The sequence below is a fragment of the Rhinoraja longicauda genome, chromosome 29 (assembly GCF_053455715.1).
Source record: "Rhinoraja longicauda isolate Sanriku21f chromosome 29, sRhiLon1.1, whole genome shotgun sequence".
In the NCBI taxonomy this organism is placed as follows: domain Eukaryota; kingdom Metazoa; phylum Chordata; class Chondrichthyes; order Rajiformes; family Arhynchobatidae; genus Rhinoraja; species Rhinoraja longicauda.
The window spans coordinates 8591167-8614067 of NC_135981.1; the positions used below are offsets into that span (position 1 = coordinate 8591167).

Sequence of the window (22901 nt, forward strand, 5' to 3'; positions counted from 1 at the left end):
ACTGATTATCGGTGTATTTGTGCACTGCACCTTTGTGCGCAGTTGGCCCAGACTTTGTGTTTCAGACACCTGTACTTCTGTTGTTGGTCAGCAGGAGTGTGGAACAGGTTACACTGCGATGGGCTTAAACTAAAGCAGCAGGTTTACGTTCCAGAAGTAGTTCAGTAGCTGTGAAATCCTTGGAACATCCTGACCGTCCGAAGGATGTGTAAGATAGACTCAAAATGCTGGAGTAACTCAGCGGGACGGGCAGCATCTCTGGAGAGAAGGAATGGGTGACGTTTCGGGTCGAGACCCTTCTTCAGACTGAAGGATCTCGGCCCGAAACGTCACCCATTCCTTCTCTCCAGAGATGCTGCCTGTCCCGCTGGCTGAGTTACTCCAGCATTTTGTGTTTATCTTCAGTGTAAACCAGCATCTGCAGTTCCTTCCTACACATGAAGGGCGGCACGGTAGCGCAGCGGTAGAGTTGCTGCTTTACAGCGAATGCAGCGCCGGAGACTCAGGTTCGATCCTGACTACGGGTGCTGCACTGTAAGGAGTTTGTACGTTCTCCCCGTGACCTGCGTGGGTTTTCTCCGAGATCTTCGGTTTCCTCCCACACTCCAAAGACGTACAGGTATGTAGGTTAATTGGCTGGGTAAATGTAAAAATTGTCCCTAGTGGGTATAGGATAGTGTTAATGTGCGGGGATCGCTGGGCGGCACGGACTTGGAGGGCCGAAAAGGCCTGTTTCCGGTTTTATATATATGATATGATATGATATGATGATGAAGGATGTGTAAATTCATTTTAACAGGATCGAACTCTAGGATATCATTAACACTCACTTTGCTTCGTTATCTCACCTGTAGTCACTTACCTGTGGCAGAGTTTTGAATGTGCAGAAGTACAGAGAGTGGTGCTTTTTGTTCGTTGTTCCAGGGCAGCACGGTGGCACAGCTGGTAGTGCTGCTGCCTCACAGCGCCAGGGACCCGGGTTCGATCCTGATCTCGGCTGCTGTGTGGGTGGAGTTTGCACGTTCTCCATGTGACCGTGTGGGCTTCCTCCGGGTGACAATAGACAATAGGTGCAGGAGTTGGCAATTCGGCCCTTCGAGCCAGCACCACCATTCAAAGTGATCATGGCTGATCATTCTCAATCAGTACCCCGTTCCTGCCTTCTCCCCATACCCCCTGACTCCGCTATCCTTAAGAGCTCTATCTAGCTCTCTCTTGAATGCATTCAGAGTACTGGCCTCAACTGCCTTCTGAAGCAGAGAATTCCACAGATTTACAACTCTCTGACTGAAAATGTTTTTCCTCATCTCCGTTCTAAATGGCCTACCCCTTATTCTTAAACTGTGGCCCCTGGTTCTGGACTCCCCCAACATTGGGAACATGTTTCCTACCTCTAACGTGTCCAACCCCTTAATAATCTTATACGTTTTGATAAGATCCTCTCTCATCCTTCTAAATTCCAGTGTATACAAGCCTAGTCGCTCCAGTCTTTCAACATATGACAGTCCCGCCATTCCAGGAATTAACCTAGTAAACCTATGCTGCACGCCCTCAATAGCAAGAATATCCTTCCTCAAATTTGGAGACCAAACCTGCACACAGTACCCCAGGTGCAGTCTCACTAGGGCCCTGTACAACTGCAGAAGGACCTCTTTGCTCCTATACTAAACTCCTCTTGTTATGAAGGCCAACATTCCATTGGCTTTCTTCACTGCCTGCTGTACCTGCATGCTTCCTTTCAGTGACTGATGCACTAGGACACCCAGATCTCGTTGTACGTCCCCTTTTCCTAACTTGACACCATTCAGATAATAATCTGCCTTCCTATTCTTACCACCAAAGTGGATAACCTCGCACTTATCCACATTAAACTGCATCTGCCATGCATCCGCCCACTCACACAACCTGTCCAAGTCACCCTGCAACCTCATAGCATCTTCCTAACAGTTCACACTACCACCCAGCTTTGTATCATCTGCAAATTTGCTAATGGTACTTTTAATCCCTTCATCCAAGTCATTAATGTATATTGTAAATAGCTGCGGTCCCAGCACCGAGCCTTGCGGTACCCCACTAGTTACTGCCTGCCATTCTGAAAGGGACCCATTTATCCCCACTCTTTGCTTTCTGTCTGTCAACCAATTTTCTATCCATGTCAGTACCCTACCCCCAATACCATGTGCCCTAATTTTGCCCACTAATCTCCTATGTGGGACCTTGTCGAAGGCTTTCTGAAAGTCAAGGTACACCACATCCACCGGCTCTCCTCTGTCAATTTTCCTAGTTACATCCTCAAATATTCCAGTAGATTAGTCAAGCATGATTTCCCCTTCGTAAATCCATGCTGACTCGGAACGATCCTGTTACTACTATCCAAATGCTCCGCATTTTCATCTTTTATAATTGACTCCAGCATCTTCCCCACCACTGATGTCAGACTAACTGGTCTATAATTTCCCGTTTTCTCTCTCCCTCATTTCTTAAAAAGTGGGATAACATTAGCTACCCTCCAATCCACAGGAACTGATCCTGAATCTATAGAACATTGGAAAATGATTACCAATGAGTCCACAATTTCTAGAGCCACCTCCTTAAGTACCCTGGGATGCAGACCATCAGGTCCTGGGGATTTATCAGCCTTCAGTCCCATCAGTCTACCCAAAACCATTTCCTGCCAAATGTGGATTTCCTTCAGTTCCTCCGTCACCCTAGGATCTCTGGCCACTAGAACATCTGGGAGATTGTTTATATCTTCCTTAGTGAAGACAGATTCAAAGTACCGGTTCAACTCGTCTGCCATTCCCTTGTTCCCCATAATAAATTCCCCTGCTTCTGTCTTCAAGGGACCCACATTTGCCTTGACTATTTTTTTACTCTTCACTATCCTCCTTTATATTATTGGCTAGCTTACCCTCGTACCTCATCTTTTCTCCCCGTATTGCCTTTTTAGTTATCTTCTGTTGCTCTTTAAAAGAGGCCCAATCCTCTGGCTTCCCACTCTTCTTTGCTATGTTATACTTCTTCTCTTTTATTTTTATGCTGTCCTTGACTTCCCTTGTCAGCCTCGGGTGCATCTTACTCCCCTTAGAATCTTTCCTCCTCTTTGGGATGAATTGATCCTGCAACTTCTGCATTATTCCCAGGAATACCTGCCGTTGCTGTTCCGCCGTCTTCCCTGCTAGGGCCTCCTTCCAGTCAAATCTGGCCAGCTCCTGCCTCATGCCTCTGTAATCCCCTTTGCTATACTGTAATACTGACACTTCCGATTTCCACCAATATCGCAAAGACGTGCATGTTTGTCGGTTAATCTGTAAATTGCCCCTGGTGTGCAGGGAGCGGATGGGAAAGTGGGATAACATAGAACTAGTGTGAACAGGTGATCAATGGTGGTTGTGGACTCTGAGTGGGCCAAAGGGCTTGTATCCATGCTGTATCTCTACACTAACCTGAACTAAACTAAGCAGAGAAGAGTACATTACAGCAACAGGCCATTCGGCCCACAATGTCTGTGCTGAACATGATGCCAAGAACAACTCTTATCTGCCTGCACATCATCCATATCCCTCCGTTCCTTTCATATCCACATGCCTATCCAGGTCTCTTTAACACGACTATTATATCTGCCCCCACCACCACCTCTGGCAGCATGTCACAGGCACCCACCACCATCTGTGTAAAATTAAACTGGCCTCACACATCTCCTTTAAACTTTGCCCCTCTCACCTTAAAGCTGTGCCCTCTGGTATTTGACATTTTCCATGCTGGGAAAAAAGGTTCTGACCATCTCCTCTGTCTATATCTCTCATAAATGTATCTACTTCTGACAGTGTCTCCCATCAAACTCCAGCCTTGCAGGGAAAACCATCCAAGTTCGTCAAACCTTTCCCTGCAGCTCAACCAGGTGCCGTTCTGGTAAACATCCTCTCGCTAGAACCTAAGATAGACACGAAAAGCTGGAGTAACTCAGCGAGTCAGACAGCATCTCTGGAGAAAAAGCACAGATGACTAGGTGAATAGGCAGGAAAGCTCAGACTGAGGAAGTGTCTCGACCCAAAAAGTCGCCTATTCCTTTTCTCCAGAGACGCTGTCTGACCCGCTGAGTTACTCCAGCTTTTTGTGTCTATCTTCAGTTTAAACCAGCATCTTCCTTCCTACCCACCTCACTATAACCCAGGGGGTTATAATTAATTTGAAGTGTAAGTATCAGTATATCCAGTATATCTCTCCAATAGCCAGTATATCTCTCCTTTGGATCATTGGATCCTTTGGATTAAAGAGGTCCTTCTGCAGTTGTACAGGGCCCTGGTAAGGCCACATCTGGAGTATTGTGTGCAGTTTTGGCCTCCTAATTTGAGGAAGGACATCCTTGCTATTGAGGCAGTGCAGCGTAGGTCCATGAGGTTAATCCCCGGGGTGGCGGGACTGTCATATGAGGAAAGATTGGAAAGACTCGGCTGTTATTCACTGGAGTTTTGAAGGATGAGAGGGGATCTTATAGAGACATATAAAATTTTAAAAGGACTCGACAAGCTAGATGCAGGAAAAATGTTCCCAATGTTGGGGGAGTCCAGAACCAGGGGCCATAGTCTAAGAATAAAGGGGAGGCCATTTAAAACTGAGGTGAGAAGAAACTTTTTCACCCAGACAGTTGTGAATTTGTGGAATTCTCTGCCACACAGAAGGCAGTGGAGGCCAATTCACTGGATGGATTTAAAAGAGAGTTACTCTAGGGGCTAGTGGAATCAAGGGATATGGAGAGAAGGCAGGCATGGGTTACTGATTGTGGACGATCAGCCATGATCCCAATGAACGGCGGTGCTGGCTCGAAGGGCCAAATGGCCTCCTCCTGCACCTATTTTCTATGTTTCTATGTTACCGATAAAGTTAGCATACGGAAGGCCATTCATCCCGTTGTGTCTGTTCTGGTCAAAAAAGAACCACTCAGTGTAATTCCACTTTGTGGATAGAGTGTAGATGTTTCAGTTATAAATCCCTCAAAACGGTCTGGAATTTTTAATTTGTAAGTGCAGATTCGCGTTGCCAGCTGAGCATGTTTAACTTGACTTAGAATCGGCACGGTGTCAAAGCTTCTGTGGAGGATTTTATTTTATCAATTGCTCTTGCATTCGGCTATAGACAATAGACAATAGACAATAGACGCTGGAGGAGGCCATTCGGCCCTTCGAGCCAGCACCGCCATTCAATGTGATCATGGCTGATCATTCACAATCAGTACCCCGTTCCTGCCCTCTCCCCATACCCCCTGACTCCGCTATCCTTAAGAGCTCTATCTAGCTCTCTCTTGAAAGCATCCAGAGAATTGGCCTCCACTGTCTTCTGAGGCAGAGAATTCCACAGATTTACAACTCTCTGACTGAAAAAGTTTTTCCTCGTCTCCGTTCTAAATGGCCTACCCCTTATTCTTAAACTGTGGCCCCTGGTTCTGGGCTCCCCCAACATTGGAAACATGTTTCCTGCCTCTAATGTGTCCAATCCCTTAATAATCTTATATGTTTCGATATGACGTACAGGTATGTAGGTTAATTGGCTGGGTAAATGTAAAAATTGTCCCTAGTGGGTGTAGGATAGTGTTAATGTACGGGGATCGCTGGGCGGCACGGACTTGGTGGGCCGAAAAGGCCTGTTTCCGGCTGTATATATATGATATGATATGATATGATCCCCCCCTCATCCTTCTAAATTCCAGCGTATAAAAGCCTAGTCGCTCCAGTCTTTCAACATACGACAGTCCCGCCATTCCAGGCTGTAATCTGCATATCAGGGCAGCAGCTTGAATGCAGGATACAGGCCCTTCGGCCCAACTTGCCCATGCCGACCCACCTACACTCGTCCCACCTGCCTGCATCCTGCCCATTTCCCTCTAAACCTGTCCAATTCATTTACTGTCGGATATTCGGCACGGTGGCTCAGGCTGCAGGAACGCTGCCTCACAGCGTCCATGACGTGGGTTCGAGCCTCACCTCAGGTGCTGTCTCTGTGTAGTTTGCGTGGTCTCCTGTCTGTTTTCTCTTGCTCTGGATATCTTCCATATCACAGACACGCAGTAGGCAGCGTAATTGGCCAGTATAAATTGTCTCTGGTGTGTGGTCGAATAGTCACAGCTTCATACAGCACGGAAACAGGCCCTTCGGCCCACTTTGCCTGTGCTGTGCAAGATGCCCCATCTACACTAGTCCCACCTGCCTGTGTTTGGCCTGACCTTCTAAACCTTTCCTACCCACGTACCTGTCCAAATGCCTTTTAAATGTTGAAATGCATCTGCCCCCAACTACCTCTTCTGGCACCTTATTCCATATACCCGTCACCCTCTGTGTGGGAAAGTTGCCCCTCAGGTTCTTATTATTCTTTCCCTTCTCACCCTAAACCTGTGTCCTCTGGTTCTTGATTTCCCAACCCTGGGTAAAGGACTCTCTGCAGGGTAAAGGGTCTCGACCCGAAACGTCACCCATTCCTTCTCTCCCGAGATGCTGCCTGACCCGCTGAGTTACTCCAGCATTTTGTATCTACCTTCGATTAGCACAGGTGTCACAGGTTGTGGAGAGAAGGCAGGAGAATAGGGTTAAGACAGATCAGCCACGATTGAATGGCGGAGTAGACTTGATGGGCCGAATGGCATAATTTCCCCCCCATCACTTATGAACGTGATGTGATGAAAGCTTTTGCTTGAAGGTAGACACAAAAATGCTGGAGTAACTCAGCGGGTCGAGCAGCATCTCGGGAGAGACGGAATGGGTGACGTTTCGGGTCGAGACCCTTCTTCAGGCTGTAGAAAGCTTTTGCTTTGTTAAAGGGAGTGACGGGAGTTGAGTGGGGTGGTGTTCGCATTGCGCTGGTTTGGCGCGGCGGTGGAGAAGTGGGGGTGTCTGAAGGTTGTGTTGCTTCTCTCCACAGCGACCGGCCGTGAGCTGCGGAGATCGGCAGGTGGCCGGCGGGGGGGGGGAGAGAGACCATGACCACGTCACAGCCGTCCACGCTGGGGGAGCTGCAGCTGTACCGGGTCCTGCAGCGGGCCAACCTTCTCCTCTACTACGACGCCTTCATCCAGCAGGGCGGCGACGACGTGCAGCAGCTGTGCGACGCGGCGGAGGAGGAGTTCCTGGAGATCATGGCGCTGGTGGGCATGTCCAGCAAGCCCCTGCACGTGCGGCGCCTCCAGAAGGCGCTGCAGGACTGGATCACCAACCCCACGGCCTTCAACCAGCCCCTGACCAAGGTGCCGGCCAGCAGCATTCCCATCGCCAAGGTGTCCGACCAGAACTCCTCCAGCTCCAGCCCCACCGCCAGCGCCGGCCAGCACGAGCACACGCCGCGGCTACCGCAGGGCAGGGCCAGCACGCCCGAGGTGGGCAACAGCCACGCCTCGCCCCGCCGGACCGAGACCTCATCGCAGACGGAGCCCGTGGCCGCCGGGCAGCACCTGCCCACCATCTCCAACGTGGTCACCATGATCAAGGACGAACCCCCCTCGCCCCCCAGGGACGGTCCCTCCCTCCCCCTCACCCAGGACGTCATCCAGATCATCGCGTCCTGCGCCGAGCGCCACATCCACACCGTGCCCAGGATGGAGCCCAAGGAGTTAGAGTGTATCTTCATCAGCAACAAGAAAATGTCCAAAAGCCTCGGGCACATCTTCGAGATAAACGACCACGACCCGCAGAGGGAGGAGGAGATTCGCAAGTTCAGCGCCATCTACGGGAGGTTTGACTCCAAGCGGAAAGATGGGAAGAATCTCACGCTGCACGAGGTACAGTAGCCACTCCCCACTTGACCACAACAGTCCCCCTTTGCCCATTAGACCATACGCCTTAAGACCAAGGATAAGGTGGCGCAGCGGTAGAGTTGCTGCCTGACAGCGCCGGAGATCCGGGTTCGATCCTGACTACGGGTGCTGTGTGTACGGAGTTTGTACCTTCTCCCTGTGACCACATGTGGTGCGCTACATTCCTCCCACATTCCAAAGGCGTACAGGTTTGTAGGTCAATTGGTTGCGGTAAAGAAATTGTAAATTGTCCCTAGTGTTTAGGATAGTGCTATGGATGTATGCGGGGACCGCTGGTTGATGCGGACTCGGTAGGCCGAAGGGCCTGTTTTCGCGCTGTATCTTAAAAGGCTAAAGTGATTGGGCATCATGTTCGGCACAGACATTGTGGGCCAAAAGGCCCGTCCCTGTGCTGTACTGTTCTATGTTCTCTGACTATCTTTCCTGTGCACATTCAGTCCTGATGCAGGCTTTTGGTCTGAAACATCATCGTTCCTTTCCACCACCACAGATGCTGCTCGATTTGTTGAGTAATGCGGAGGCTTTATAAGGCGTTGGTCAGACCGCATTTGGAGCATTGTGGGCGGTTTTGGGCCCCATATTTGAGGAAGGATGTGCTGGCATTGGAGAGGGTTTACGAGAATGATCGCAGGAACGAGTGGGTTAACATACGATGAGCGTTTAACGGCACTGGGCCTGTACTCGCTGGGGTGTGGAAGGATGAGGGGGGACCTCACTGAAACTTACCGAATAGTGAAAGGCTTGGATAGAGTAGAAGTGGAGAGGATGTTTCCACCAATGGGAGAGTCTACGTCCATAGGCCGGACGGAGCCTCAGAATAAAAGGATGAGGAGGAATTTCTTTAGTCAGAAGGTGGTGAAGCTGTGGATTTCATTGCCGCGGACAGCTGTGGAGGCCAAGTCAATGGATATTTTTAAGGTGGAGATTGACAGATTCTTGATTATTACGGGTGTCAGGAGTTATAATACAATACAATATATCTTTATTGTCATTGTACAGGGGTACAACGAGATTGGGAATGCGCCTCCCATACGATGCGATAAATTAATTAGCTAGTCAGTATTAATTTAAACAACCCAATGAAACAAATTAGAACAGTTTTAAAACAGAATAAAGTGCAAGTGGATCTGTGCCGGTTCACTGTGCGATGTGACCATCCGGCTCAGCAGGACCGGTTCGTGGCAGCTATGGCCCTGGGGATGAAGCTGTTCCTGAGTCTGGAGGTGCGGGCATAGAAGGCCTTGTATTGTCTGCCCGATGGTCGAAGTTCGAACAGACTGTTGCAGGGGTGTGAAGAGTCTTTGTGGATGCTGGTGGCTTTTCTGAGGCATCGTGTGTTGTGGATGCCCTCCAAGGCTGGTAGCTGTGTTCCGATGGTCCTCTCAGCTCTATGGACTACCCGCTGAAGAGCTTTCCTCTCTGCCTCCGTGCAGCTGAGATACCTCAGAAGGCGAATGGGGTTGAGAGGGAAAGATAGATCAGCCATGATTGAATGGTGGTGTAGACTAGTGGGCCGAATGGCCTAATTATGCTCCTATCCCTGATGTCCTTATGAGATCCTCCAGTAGATTGCTTCTGGCTGTGAAGTGCCTGGGGTGGGGAAAGTCCCTCGGGGACTGTGGGGATGAAGTTTCCAAGTCTCCCTTGCACTCCCACACAGCCGAGAATATGTTCCTCTCCCACTGAGCGAGAGACCAACTCTCTGCCCATCTTCGGACGACAAGGCCGTCCTTTCACGAGATTACAAAAGGCCAAAGTGATAAAAAAAAAATTAAAAACGGAAAGTGCTGGAACACTTGGCACCATCTGCGGGGAGAGAAACAGAGTTAATGTTTCTGGTCGAGGAGATTAAGATAGTCGTTGTAAAGACTTTAAAAGCTCCAGGTCCACTCTCCTGCCCCGCACCACTGAACACGTTGCTGAGCCAGTCATACATAACTAATCAGTCCCCAGGTTTTCCCACCACCTCCGCACACTGTGTGGGGAGAATACGCTCCTGATATCAGTCCTGCAGTTTGTTTGAAACTATGAGGCGTTTTTCCACACTCCGTCACTATCCTACACCCCAGAGACATTTTACAATCTTTCTTTACCGAAGCCCATTAACATACAAACCTGTTACTCTTTGGAATGTGGGAGGAATCCGGAGCGCCCGGAGCAAACCCACGCGGTCACAATGGAGAACGCACGAACTTCATGCAGACAGCATCCGTGGTCAGGATCGAACCAGGGTCTCTGGTGCTGTAAGGCAGCAACTCTACCGCTGCGCCATTGACCAGATGTTGGCAATCTCCCATCCTGTAGGGGCGAAGATTGACGGCAGATTCTTTTCGTGAAGGCATTGATCACAGTACAGAACTTTATTGTCATTCGGTACCGAGGTACCGAACGAAATTACAGCAGTCACAGAACACAACAAAAAAGAAAAGAACACAGGACACACGACCGACCCCAACACAAACATCCATCACAGTGACTCCAAACACCCCCTCACTGTGATGGAGGCAACAAAACTTCCCCTCTCCTCCCCCCGTACCCACGGACAATTATCACAAGGTCATAATTGATAAGGAAAAAATTATGCCATTCGGCCCATCAAGTCTACTCCACCATTCAATCATGGCTGATCTATCTCTCCCTCCTAACCCCATTCTCCTGCCTTCTCCCCATAACCTCTGACACCCGTACTAATCAAAAATCTATCTATCGCTGCCTTAAAAATATCCACTGACTTGTCCTCCACAGCCTTCTATGGCAAAGAATTCCACAGATTCACCACATTCTGACTAAAGAAATTTCTGCTCATCTCCTTCCTAAAAGGACGCCCTTTAATTCTGATAGCGGGTGCTGGTGATTTATTGAACAGGGTCGTTAGGCTCTGATGTCGACACAGGTTGAACGTGATAGGAAATGGAACAGGAGTCAGGTATTTCTGCAATCTCCTGAAATCTGACCTGTGTTTCTGTAGGTCTTTTAATCATAGTTTTGTTTTGCTGCTTTTGATGCCACAATGTAACAGTAAGGAAGCTTTGTATATAAAACCGCTGCAGGAGGAATGGTAAAGTTCACAAGTTATAGGAGTAGAATTAGGCCATTCGGCCCATCGAGCCCACTCTGCCATTCAATCATGGCTGATCTCTGCCTCCAAATCCCATTTTCCTGCCTTCTCCTCATAACCCTTGACACCCGTTCTAATCAAGAATCTGTCCATCTCTGCCTTAAAAATATCCACTGACTTGGCCTCCACAGCCCTCTGTGGCAATGAGTTCCACAAATTAACTACCCTCTGATTAAAGAAGTTCCTCCTCATCTCCTTTCTAAAAGAGCGCCCTTTAATTCTGAGGCTATGACCTCTGGTCCTAGACTCTCCCACCAGTAGAAACACCCTTTCCACATCCACTCGATGCCTTTCATTATTCTGTAGGTTTCAATGTCTAAGAGCAAAGAGGTCCTTCTGCAGTTGTACAGGGCCCTAGTGAGACCGCACCTGGAGTACTGTGTGCAGTTTTGGTCTCCAAATTTGAGGAAGGATATTCTTGCTATTGAGGGCGTGCAGCGTAGGTTTACTAGGTTAATTCCCGGAATGGCAGGACTGTCATATGTTGAAAGACTGGAGCGACTAGGCTTGTATACACTGGAATTTAGAAGGATGAGAGGAGATCTTATCGAAACGTGTAAGATTATTAAGGGGTTGGACATGTTAGAGGCAGGAAACATGTTCCCAATGTTGGGGGAGTCCAGAACAAGGGGCCACAGTTTAAGAATAAGGGGTAGGTCATTTAGAACTGAGATGAGGAAAAACTTTTTCAGTTAGAGAGTTGTGAATCTGTGGAATTCTCTGCCTCAGAAGGCAGTGGAGGCCAATTCTCTGAATGCATTCAAGAGAGAGCTAGATAGAGCTCTTAAGGATAGTGGAGTCAGGGGGTATGGGGAGAAGGCAGGAACGGGGTACTGATTGAGAATGATCAGCCATGATCACATTGAATGGCGGTGCTGGCTCGAAGGGCCGAATGGCCTCCTTCTGCACCTATTGTCTATTGTCTCCCCTCAACCTTCTAAACTCCAGCGAGTACAGGCCCAGTGCTGTCAAACGCTCATCTTATCTAACCCACTCACGCCTGGAATCATTCTTGTAAACCTCCTCTAGACCCTCTCCAGAGCCAGCACATCCTTCCTCAGATTTTGGGCCCACATTTGCTCGCAGTGCTCCAAACGTGGCCTGACCTAGCCTCATAGAGCCTCAGCATTGCATCTCTGTTTCCGTATTCCAGTCCTCTTGATATAAATAATAATAATAATAATACATTACATTTATATAGCGCTTTTCATATACTCAAAGACGCTTTACAGGGATTTAGAGAACATAGGGAAGTGAATAAATAGATAAATAAGTAAACGAACAGAGAAAGGAGACAGAGGGTGGGATGACCTTCAGTGGTTGAAGGCAGTACTGAATAGGTGAGACTAAATGCAATGTAAAGTGCTTCGAAATGATTGCAAATACTCCAAAGGTGTCCAAGATTCCTGCATGTCCTTTCCTCATCCCCAGATATATAATGTACAAACAAAGAGCTGCAGGTGCTGCTTTATACCAAAGATCCACACAAAGTGGTGGAGTTACACAACGGGCCAGGCAGCATCTCTGGAGAAAATGGAGGTGTGACGTTTCGCGTCGGGACCAGTTCTACAGGATGGGTCTGAAGAAGGGTCCCGACCCGACCCGACCCAAAACGTTACCCATCCATTTTCTCCAGGGATGCTGCCTGATCCGCTGAGTTACTCCAGCACATGGTGCCTGTCCCAGACATGTAATGTCGACCGTCAAGAGATGACACAAACTTTTGTGCATTCCAATTCCACTTTGAACCGTTGTACGTCTTGCTGAGAGGAATCAGAAAAGGTGTTCCAGAAAAGGTTAGCAGGCAGGTCCAACAGGAGGCTAAAAAAGCTAACGGGATGTTGGGTTTGATTGCAAATGGCTTCCCTCCCTGGCTACCATGCTTAGTGCAGGGTCACGTTCCAGATGGACAGTGTTCTGGACTTTCCAGCATTCAACTATATTAATATTAAGAGTATTTTGAGTTCAGTTTTGGGCACCATGTTATAGGAAAGATGTTGTCAAGCTGAAAAGGGTGCAGAGATGTACTTGGATGTTGCCAGGACTTGAGGGCCTGAGCTCGGGAGAGGTTGAGCAGGCTAGGGCTCGATTCCTTGGAGTGATTTAGATTTAGATTTTAGATTTAGAGATACAGCGTGGAAACAGGCCCTTCGGCCCACCGAGTCCGCGCCGCCCAGCGATCCCCGCACATTAACACTATCCTACACCCACTAGGGACAATTTTTACATTTACCCGGTCAATTAACCTACATACCTGTACGTCTTTGGAGTGTGGGAGGAAACTGAAGATCTCGGAGAAAACTCACGCAGGTCACGGGGAGAACGTACAAACTCCGTACAGTACAGCGCCCGTAGTCAGGATCGAACCTGAGCGCTGCATTCGCTGTAAGGCAGCAACTCTACCGCTGCGCCACCGTGCAGGAGGAGTGATCTTATAGAGGTGTCCAAAATCATGAGAGGAATAGATTGTGTAAACGCAGAGATCTATGCTCAGAGTAGGGGAATCGAGATCCAGAGGACATAGGTGAGGCATGTTGGTCGCAGGCAGGTGGGACTTGTGTAGATGAGGCATGTTGGTCGGCATGGGCAAGTTGGGCCGAAGGGCCTGTTTCCACATTACATGACTCTGTGACACTCTCTGTGTCAACTTCCTTAAACTGTCCACCAGCTGTTTTGTCAACCAACTGAATGCAGAATGGATCTTTGTCCAATTGCAGTCTGTGCTTTTTCTAATTAGGTCATTAACCAATTTTGTTTTGACAGCTATCACTGTTAAAAAATAGAGAGATAAATCTTATTAGAGCTAATTAGAATGATTACATGTAGTGGAGTCATCACACGCAGGATATTCGGCCCATTGGGTCCATGCCAGCTCGTTGTGTAACAATCCATTCAGTCTCAGCCACTCAGCTGTTTCCTGGCAATCCTGCAGACGATCTTCCCATTGACTTCCGACCCGATTCCCTTTTGAAACTCCTGATTGAAGCCAGACCCGCAATAGATTCCAGATTGCAGCCACACTTTGCACAAAAATATTGCCTTGCACCCCCCCCCCCAAAATGCTGAATCTGTATCCCCTGGTCCTTGCAGAATATGCTCATGGATATTCATGTGTGGCAGTAATTTATTTCTTTATTTTCCACTCTACGTTAATCCCAGAGCAGTCTCAGCTGCTAGTTCCTCTTGACCGCCCCCTCCCCTTCCCCCTCCCACTCCCCTCCCCCCCCCTCACCCCCCTCCCTCGGTTTCAATTCCTTTTCTCTGCATTTCCATTTCTCTGTTCCTCTTTGAATTTTCAACCCGAGACTCAAAGCCCCAGTGTATCGACTTATTACTAGTGCTAACTTCTAACAAAGAATCATCAACAAAAACAAGCAGCTATTGAGAGAGCAAGAGAGAGACAGAGAGTGAGAGAGAGAGAGAGAGAGAGAGAGAGAGAGAGAGAGAGAGAGAGAGAGAGAGAGAGAGAGAGAGAGAGAGAGAGAGAGAGAGAGAGAGAGAGAGAGAGAGAGAGAGAGAGAGAGAGAGAGAGAGAGAGAGAGAGAGAGAGAGAGAGAGAGAGAGAGAGGAGGGGAGAGAGAGGAGGGGAGAGAGAGGAGGGGAGAGAGAGGAGGGGAGAGAGAGGGGAGAGAGAGAAAGTGGAGGGAGAGGAGGGGAGGGAGAGGAGGGGAGGGAGAGAGAGTGAGAGAGTTTTCACATTGTATCTCTAAACTAAACTAAATTAATTAGTACAAGAGATTGTACTAATTAATTACAATGTGGATCCATGTTCTCCAGAGATGCTGCCTGACCTGCTGAGTCACTCCAGCACTTTGTGTCTCTTTTAGCTTAGTTTAGTTTTGAAATACAGCGTGGAAACAGGCCCTTCAGCCCATCGAGTCCGCACTGACCAACGATCCCCGTACACTAGCACTATCCCACACACTAGGGGCAATTTACAATTTTTACCAAAGCCAATTAACCGACAAGCCTGCACGTCTTTGGAGTGTGGGAGGAGACCGGAGTAGCTGGAGGTGATTTGATTTAATGTCATTGACAATTGATTTAGTTTAGTTAAGTTTAGAGATACCACGCGGAAACAGACCCTTCGGCCGGCCGAGTCTAGGCCGACCAGCGATCCCCGCACATTAACATTATCCTACACACACGTGGGACAATTTACATTTATACCAAGACAATTAACCTAAAAACCTGCACGTCTTTGGAGTGCGGGAGGAAACCGAAGATCTCGGAGAAAACCCACGCAGTCACGGGGAGAACGTACAAACTCCGTAAAGTCGGCACCTGTGGTCGGGATGGAACCCGGGTCTCTGGCGCCGTGAGCGCTGAGAGGCAGCAAGTCTACCGCTGTCCCGTCTAGAGGAGCCCCCAGTTTAGAGGGGGGTGAGAGGTTTACGGAGTGACCTTCATTGGGTTAACGTGCAGAGCCCGTAGTCAGGATGGAACCGGGGACTCAGACGCTGCAAGGAAGCGTTGCTCTGCCGCTGCACCACCCATAGTGTGTGGCGGTGGTTCGCTCTGTCGTGTGCGGGTAACTAACTGGCCGGTTGGTTTTCTCGGCAGGTAATGGTTAACGAAGCTGCCGCCCAGCTCTGCATGATCGACAACACTCTCCTGGCACGGCGCGACGAGCTCTTCCCACTCGCCCGACAAGTTGTCCGAGACTCCGGGTACAAATACAGTCACAGGTATTCCAGGTAGGGACGGGGTGGTTTAACCCAGCCATGCCCCCAGTCACAAAACACACGACACCACACGACCTTCCCTGAACTAACTAACCTCTGTCCCTGCCCTGAGCGGACTGGACTGGACAACACTGACCAGGACATGCACACACACCAGCAGGCCCCCTCCCTGGACCTTACACACACCAGCATGCCCCCTCCCTGGACCTTACACACACCAGCAGACCCCCTCCCTGGACCTCACACACACCAGCAGCCCCCCTCCCTGGACCTTACACACACCAGCAGCACGATGAAGGAGTCTTATCATGACGGCAAGAATAGAATCAGTGGGGACTTCATAGGTTCATCGGTTTACAAGTTCTAGGAGCAGGAATAGGCCATTCGGCCCATCAAGTCTACTCCGCCATTCAATCATTGGCTGACCTATCTTTCCCTCTCAACCCCATTCTCCTGCCTTCGCCCATGAGTTCCAAACTCCCTCCTGAACTCTCCTCTGATCCCGCGACCAATTACATTCAATCGATGGCCAGAGGTCGGTGGGTCCTCTCTCTAGGCCCCGTTATCATTTCACAAACATAATTCCATTAGCTGGGTTGTGGTGACGGGCTTTCAAGATCTTGACTGGCCACAGGATTGTAAAAGCCCTTGGCAGTGTTCTGAGGATGAGCAGGGAATTCTCCCAGTGTCCGGGCCAAGTTAATCCCTTAAACTCTCGCTAATCTGGCCAGGGTCCTGTTGTGTTTAGGGAGGGGACGGAGTGCCTTGTTTGTGCTGCACTTCCAACGTTTAACAGCAACCACACTTTGTGGGCAATGTAGTAGAGTTGCTGCCTCACAGCGCCAGAGACCCGGGTTGGATCCTGACCACGGGTGCTGGCTGCATGGTGTTTGTACGTTCTCCCCGTGACCGCATGGGTCTACTCCGGGCGCTCCGGTTTCCTCCCACACTCCAAAGACGTGCAGGTCTGAAGGTTAATTGGCTTCAGTAAAATTGTACATTGTAGTGCGTGGGACAATGCACTGTGAATGCACGGGGGGATCGCTGGTCGGCGCGGACTCGGTGGGCTGAAGGGCCTGTTTCCGCGCTGTATCTCCAAAGCCTAAATCTCCACAGTTGTGTTCCATTGGATACCAAATAATTGGGCACCCCAATGTCATGGAAGGTCTGTTTGGACATAGGTCTTTATATATCCATTCCTTTGCTTTGATCCCTCATCCATGGGCTGACATCCCTTAGATCCCTTTGAACTGAAGAGTCAGGATGGAAGTGCTCGAGTCTTTGAGTAGGTCGACGTTTGGACCCATGATATTCAGACTCAGAGGCACTGGTGCTGACTCTAGCCAGCGCTAACAATGGACAGAGGGTGCAAGATGGCACAAGCACTTTCCACGAATCATTCTCTGTCCATATCTTAGCTGCTAAATGTTTTCACGGATGTTATTGGTAAATTGATTATATTATCTGGGTTTGTAACAAGATGGAGGTAGGGTGCGAACTCTTTAGCTTGGAGTTTATAAGGGTTGAAGATTGATCTCAGAGATTCTGCTGGAAGGGACTGGGGAGAGAAATCAACAAGTGTGTTGAATAAAATACTTCTTAAACCCCACCCATCTGCTAATCAATTCCCCCCACCCCCCATCACCTGTATCCACCTATCACTCGCCAGGCTTTGTCTTGCCCCCCGCCTCTCTTTTCTGGCTTTCTTCCCACTACTCCCATGTCTGAAGAAGAGTCCCAACCCGAAACGTCACCTGTCCATCCCCTCCCCTCCCCAGATGCTGCCTGACCCGCTGAGTCCCTCCATCACTTTGTGCTTTGCTCAAGATTCCAGCATCTGCAGCTTCTTGTGTCTCCGTGACCCGACACCAAATATTTTGTAAATCAGACAATTGCGTTTTGTTGTTATACCTGAGGCAGCAACCAGCAAAATGTCCTTTGAGTTCAAGTTTAGTTTATTATTGTCACGTGCACCGGGGTACAGTGAAAAGCTTTTGTTGTGTGCTAACCAGTCAGCGGAAAGACAATACATGATTACAATCGAGCCGTCCACAGTGTACAGGTACATGATGGAGGGAATAATGTCAACAACGTTTAGTCCAAGAGGCTTTTTTGGCTTTGGCTGCTTCTGTTATGTAAAGACATAGAAACATAGAAAATAGGTGCAGGAGTAGGCCATTCGGCCCTTCGAGCCTGCACCACCATTCAATATGATCATGGCTGATCATCCAGCTCAGTAACCTGTACCTGCCTTCTCTCCATACACCCTGATCCCTTTAGCAACAAGGGCCACATCTAACTCCCTCTTAAATATAGCCAATGAACTGGCCTCAACATTGGAGACGAAGCATGGTAGGTGTTTGACTGTAGACACAAAATGCTGGGGTACCTCAGCGGGACAGGCCGCGTCTCTGGAGAGAAGGAATGGGTGACGTTTCGGGTCGAGGCCCTTCTTCAGACTGACCTTTCTTTGACTGATAGCCAAGAAGCGTCCCATCTAGTGTTTTCACCTGTCAGGGGGTATTGCTTGGGGTGTACGGGTGGGCAGTTGGTGGTGGGAGGGCATGAGAACTTCAATTGTTTACCTGTGCAACCTTTCATGAAATCCTCAACGAGTGAGCTGCAATCTGATCCTTTCCAAAATTATTAGGATTGCTTTTAATATTTTTAGATCCAAGTTTATAGATACACCGATTCCCAAAAGGCCGCGGATAGATCCTAATGGGCAGTATCTGCGGGATGATGTCCACACGAGGACCGTGCAGGCAGAGCTGATGAAACTCAAGAGGCAGGTGAGTAACTCAGCCGTTTGAGAGCCCCCTGGCCCGGCGCAAAATTCAATCTGGTAGCTCCTTGCCCCGGGAACAGTTCAGTTTATTGTCACGTGTACCAAGGTACAACGAAGAGCTTTTGTTGCGTGCTAACCAGTCAGCAGAAAGACAATACATGATTACAATCGGGCCACGTACAGTGTATAGATACATGACAAGTGGTCCATACTGAGTGGCCCACATCGACAGTGCTTGTACATGTGAGATTCATGCTGGCATTGGCACTTTGACCAAAGACAGTGGGCAGGATATTGAGATCTTTAAAACATATCCACAGTCTAAGGAGTGCCTCATTCTAAAGTGCTGAGCTGTCACGATGTGCATGATTCCTGTATGTGCTGGCTGGGCCTATATGCAGACACCAGCAAAAACTACAATGGAAAATGTTTCCTGACACTCGTTACACCCGAAGCCATCTTTAGTTTAGTTTAGTTTAGAGATACAGCGCGGAAACAGGCCCTTTCAGCCCACCGGGTCCGCGCCGACCAGCGATCCCCGCACATTAACACTATCCTACACCCACTCGGGACAACTTTTACATTTACCCAGTCAATTAACCTACACACCTGTTGGTCTTTGGAGTGTGGGAGGAAACCGAAGATCTCGGAGAAAACCCACGCAGATCACGGGGAGAACGTGCAAACTCCGTACAGACAGCACCCGTAGTCGGGATCGAACCCGGGTCTCCGGCGCTGAGGCAGAGAATTACACAGATTCACAACTCTCTGACTGAAAAAGTTTTTCCTCATCTCCGTTCTAAATGACCTACCCCTTATTCTTAAACTGTGGCCCCTGGTTCTGGACTCCCCCAACATTGGAAACATGTTTCCTGCCTCTAACGTGTCCAAACCCTTAATAATCTTATACGTTTCGATAAGATCCCCTCTGATCCTTCTAAATTCCAGTGTATACAAGCCTAGTCGCTCCAGTCTTTCAACATATGACAGTCCCGCCATTCCGGGAATTAACCTAGTAAACTTAAGCTGCACGCCCTCAATAGCAAGAATATCCTTCCTCAAATTTGGAGACCAAAACTGCACACAGTACTCCTGGTGCGGTCTCACTAGGGCCCTGTACAACTGCAGAAGGACCTCTTTGCTCCTATACTCAACTCCTCTCGTTATGAAGGCCAACATTCCATTGGCTTTCTTCACTGTACCTGCATGCTTACTTTCAGTGACTGATGCACTAGGACACCCAGATCTCGTTGTACGTCCCCTTTTCCTAACTTGACACCATTCAGATAATAATCTGCCTTCCTATTCTTACCACCAAAGTGGATAACCTCACACTTATCCACATTAAACTGCATCTGCCATGCATCCGCCCACTCACACAACCTGTCCAAGTCACCCTGCAACCTCATAGCATCTTCCTCACAGTTCACACTACCACCCAGCTTTGTATCATCTGCAAATTTGCTAATGGTACTTTTAATCCCTTCATCCAAGAGGATGGTTGACTTTAGAAGGGGAAAGCCTAGGAAACACGGACCTGTCTTCATCAACGGAAAGGTGGTGGAGCGAGTCAACCATTCCAATTTCCTAGGCTGGCATATCTCGGGAGATCTGTCCCGGGCCCAGCATGTTGATATAACAGTATAACAGTATAACAGAGCTTTATTTGTCATTCGGTACCGAGGTACCGAACGAAACTACATAGCAATCATACAAAAAACGAACACAAGACACATAACCCCAACACAAAACGTCCATCACAGTGACTCCAAACAAACCCCTCACTGTGATGGAGGCAACAAAACTTCCACTCTCTTCCCCACGCCCACGGACAGACAGCTCGTCCCCGACCGACCCGCACAGTCCCCGCAAGGGGGTGGAAGTCCCCGCGGCCGAATCGCACCGGGCGCTGAAACGTCTCGCGGCCGAGCCGGGCGATGAAAGGCCCCGCGACCAAGCCTTGCGCAGCTAAGTCCCGCGGCCGAGCCGCACCAGCGATGTAAAGTCCCGCGGCCGAGCCGCACCGGGCGATGTTAGGCCCCGCAGCCGAGCTGCACCGGGCACTGTTAAGTCCAGCGGCCGAGCCGCACCAGCGATGTAAAGTCCCGCGGCCAAGCCGCACCGGGCGATGAAAAGTCCAGCGGCCAAGCCGCACCGGGCGATGTTAGCCAAGCCGCACCGGGCGATGTTAGGCCCCGCAGCCGAGCCGCACCCCGCGCCGTGAGGAAGAGAAAAGTTTCCCCCACCCACACCACCACCCCCCCCACCCACACCACCACCCCCCCCACCCACACCACCACCCCCCCACACATACACAACCAAAAAAATACAAAAACCATCCCAACACCGACACACAACAAAAAAAAAAGGAAAAAAGACGAACAGATTGCTAGCGAGCCGCAGCCGTTAGGTCATCGTAAGGACACATCAACGCCTTCATTTCCTCCAAAGATTGAGGAGATACACTGTTTCAATGAGTGCTCTCTTGAGCTTCTCCAGGTGTACGGCAGAGACCATAATGAGACCATAATTGCACCGTGGCCCAGTTCAGCAACACTAATGCCCAGGAATGAGGGAGATTACTGACAGTGATAGGCACTGCCCAGCCCAGAATAGACACTGACCTTCCCACTACAGAAGGCATCTAGAGGAGGCATTGCCTCAAAAAGGCAGTCGACAGCATCAAAAACCCACACCACCTTGGCCATGCTCTCATCTCACTCCTACCGTCAGGAAGTAGGTACAGGAGTCTGAAAACCATGACCACCAGGTTCACAAACAGCGTCTTCCCAGCAACCATAAGGCTCTGAAACGTTGCACAACACTGACCACCCACAACTTTGAACTATGGACTGTCTTTGTTGCGCTAAAGACTTTGGGGGTTTATTTTTGGGTTATTGATTAATTGAACTTTGGTTTATTATATGCGATCTGTATGTATTGTGTTTACAGGCCTGTTGTGCTGTTGCAAATAATAATTTTGTTGCTTGTTGTCGGTACATATGACAAACACATCTTGACTCGGTGCAAGACACAAAATGCTGGAGTAACTCAGCGGGTCAGGCAGCATCTGTGGAGAGAAGGAATTGGTGACTTTTTGGGTGGAGACCTTCCCGCACATTGACTCGGTGAAAGCTCGGCAGCTGAGGCTGATGCTGACCCTGCCGGAGAGATTGCCTCACTGCAGAGTGAAGGGGGGGAGTTGATGTGTTGTGTCTCTGTCCCCTACAGGAGCGGCTACTGGAGATTCAGGCCATACTGACGGGCATCTACCAGAAGCAGGAGATCCTAAAATCCAAGATAATGCACGAGGAGCTGCATCACAACGTTGCTGAGGTCCACGAGCTGCAGGTGTGTTGCCATCCCACAGTGCCGCGGTGAAAGTACGCCCACTCATTCATCTCGGGCCAAACGATCACCCTTCAGTTCCACGGACCCCAAAATGCTGGAGTAACTCAGCGGGTCAGGCAGCATCTCGGGAGAGAAGGAATAGACTAGGCTTATACCCGCTGGAATTCTGGATAGACTAGGCTTGTACTCGCTGGAATTTAGAAGACTGAGGGGGGATCTTATAGAAACATATAACATTCTTAAGGGGTTGGAGAGGCTAGATGCGGGAAGATTGTTCCCGATGTTGGGGAAGTCCAGAACCAGGGGTCACAGCTTAAGGATAAGGGGGAAGTCTTTTAGGACCGAGATGAGAAAACATTTCTTCACACAGAGAGTGGTGAGTCTGTGGAATTCTCTGCCACAGAAGGTAGTTGAGGCCAGTTCATTGGCTATATTTAAGAGGGAGTTAGATGTGCCCCCTGTGGCTAAAGGGATCAGGGGGTATGGAGAGAAGGCAGGTACAGGATACTGAGCTGGATGATCAGCCATGATCATATTGAATGGCGGTGCAGGCTCGAAGGGCCGAATGGCCTACTCCTGCACCCTATTTTCTATGTTTCTATGAATGGGTGACGTTTCAGGTCAAGACCTTTCTTCAGACCAGTGAGGACATAGACTGGACGAGACATGGCAGAAAGTGAATAACGTTGAGTGCAAGATAACGTCCAGTAAAGTCCGATCAAAGATAGGCCAAGGATCTCCAATGAGGTAGATAGTTGTTCAGGATTGCTCTCTGGTTGTTGGTAGGATGGTTCAGTTGCCTGATAACAGCTGGGAAGAAACTGTTCCTGAATCTGGAGGTGGGGGTCTTGCAAATTCCACCCCTTATTTTCTTTTGTAGATGAGCCTGGCTCAGTGGTAACTCTCTGACACCCGGGTCAGATGCTCCTGAGTTCAGGCCTCACATAATTCTGTGTAGGAATGAACTGCAGATGCTGGTTTAAATCGAAGGTCGACACAAAATGCTGGAGTAACTCAGCGGGACAGGCAGCACCTCTGGAGAGAAGGAAATGGGTGACGTTTCGAGTCGAGACCCTTCTTTAGACTGAAGAAGGGTCTATCGTCGGTTTGCCTGTCCTGCTGAGTTACTCCAGCTTTTTGCGTCTATCTTCGGTTTAA

The 22901-nt window shown here is 49.3% G+C and overlaps 1 protein-coding gene across 3 annotated transcripts in view; it reads left to right on the plus strand.

Moving 5' to 3' along the window:
• Positions 1 to 22901, plus strand: part of LOC144607508 (NGFI-A-binding protein 1-like) — a 54220-nt gene that overhangs the window by 17201 nt on the left and 14118 nt on the right. The window contains exons 1-5 of one of the 3 annotated variants that reach the window (XM_078424397.1): positions 3953 to 4009; positions 6913 to 7765; positions 15483 to 15616; positions 18276 to 18396; positions 21624 to 21743. In XM_078424397.1, the coding sequence (XP_078280523.1) occupies positions 6971 to 7765; positions 15483 to 15616; positions 18276 to 18396; positions 21624 to 21743 (1170 nt within the window). In that variant the 5' untranslated portion in view covers positions 3953 to 4009; positions 6913 to 6970. Of the gene's footprint in view, positions 1 to 3952; positions 4010 to 6912; positions 7766 to 15482; positions 15617 to 18275; positions 18397 to 21623; positions 21744 to 22901 lie in introns of those variants that run through there. The other 2 variants (XM_078424396.1, XM_078424398.1) reach the window with 2 other exon arrangements.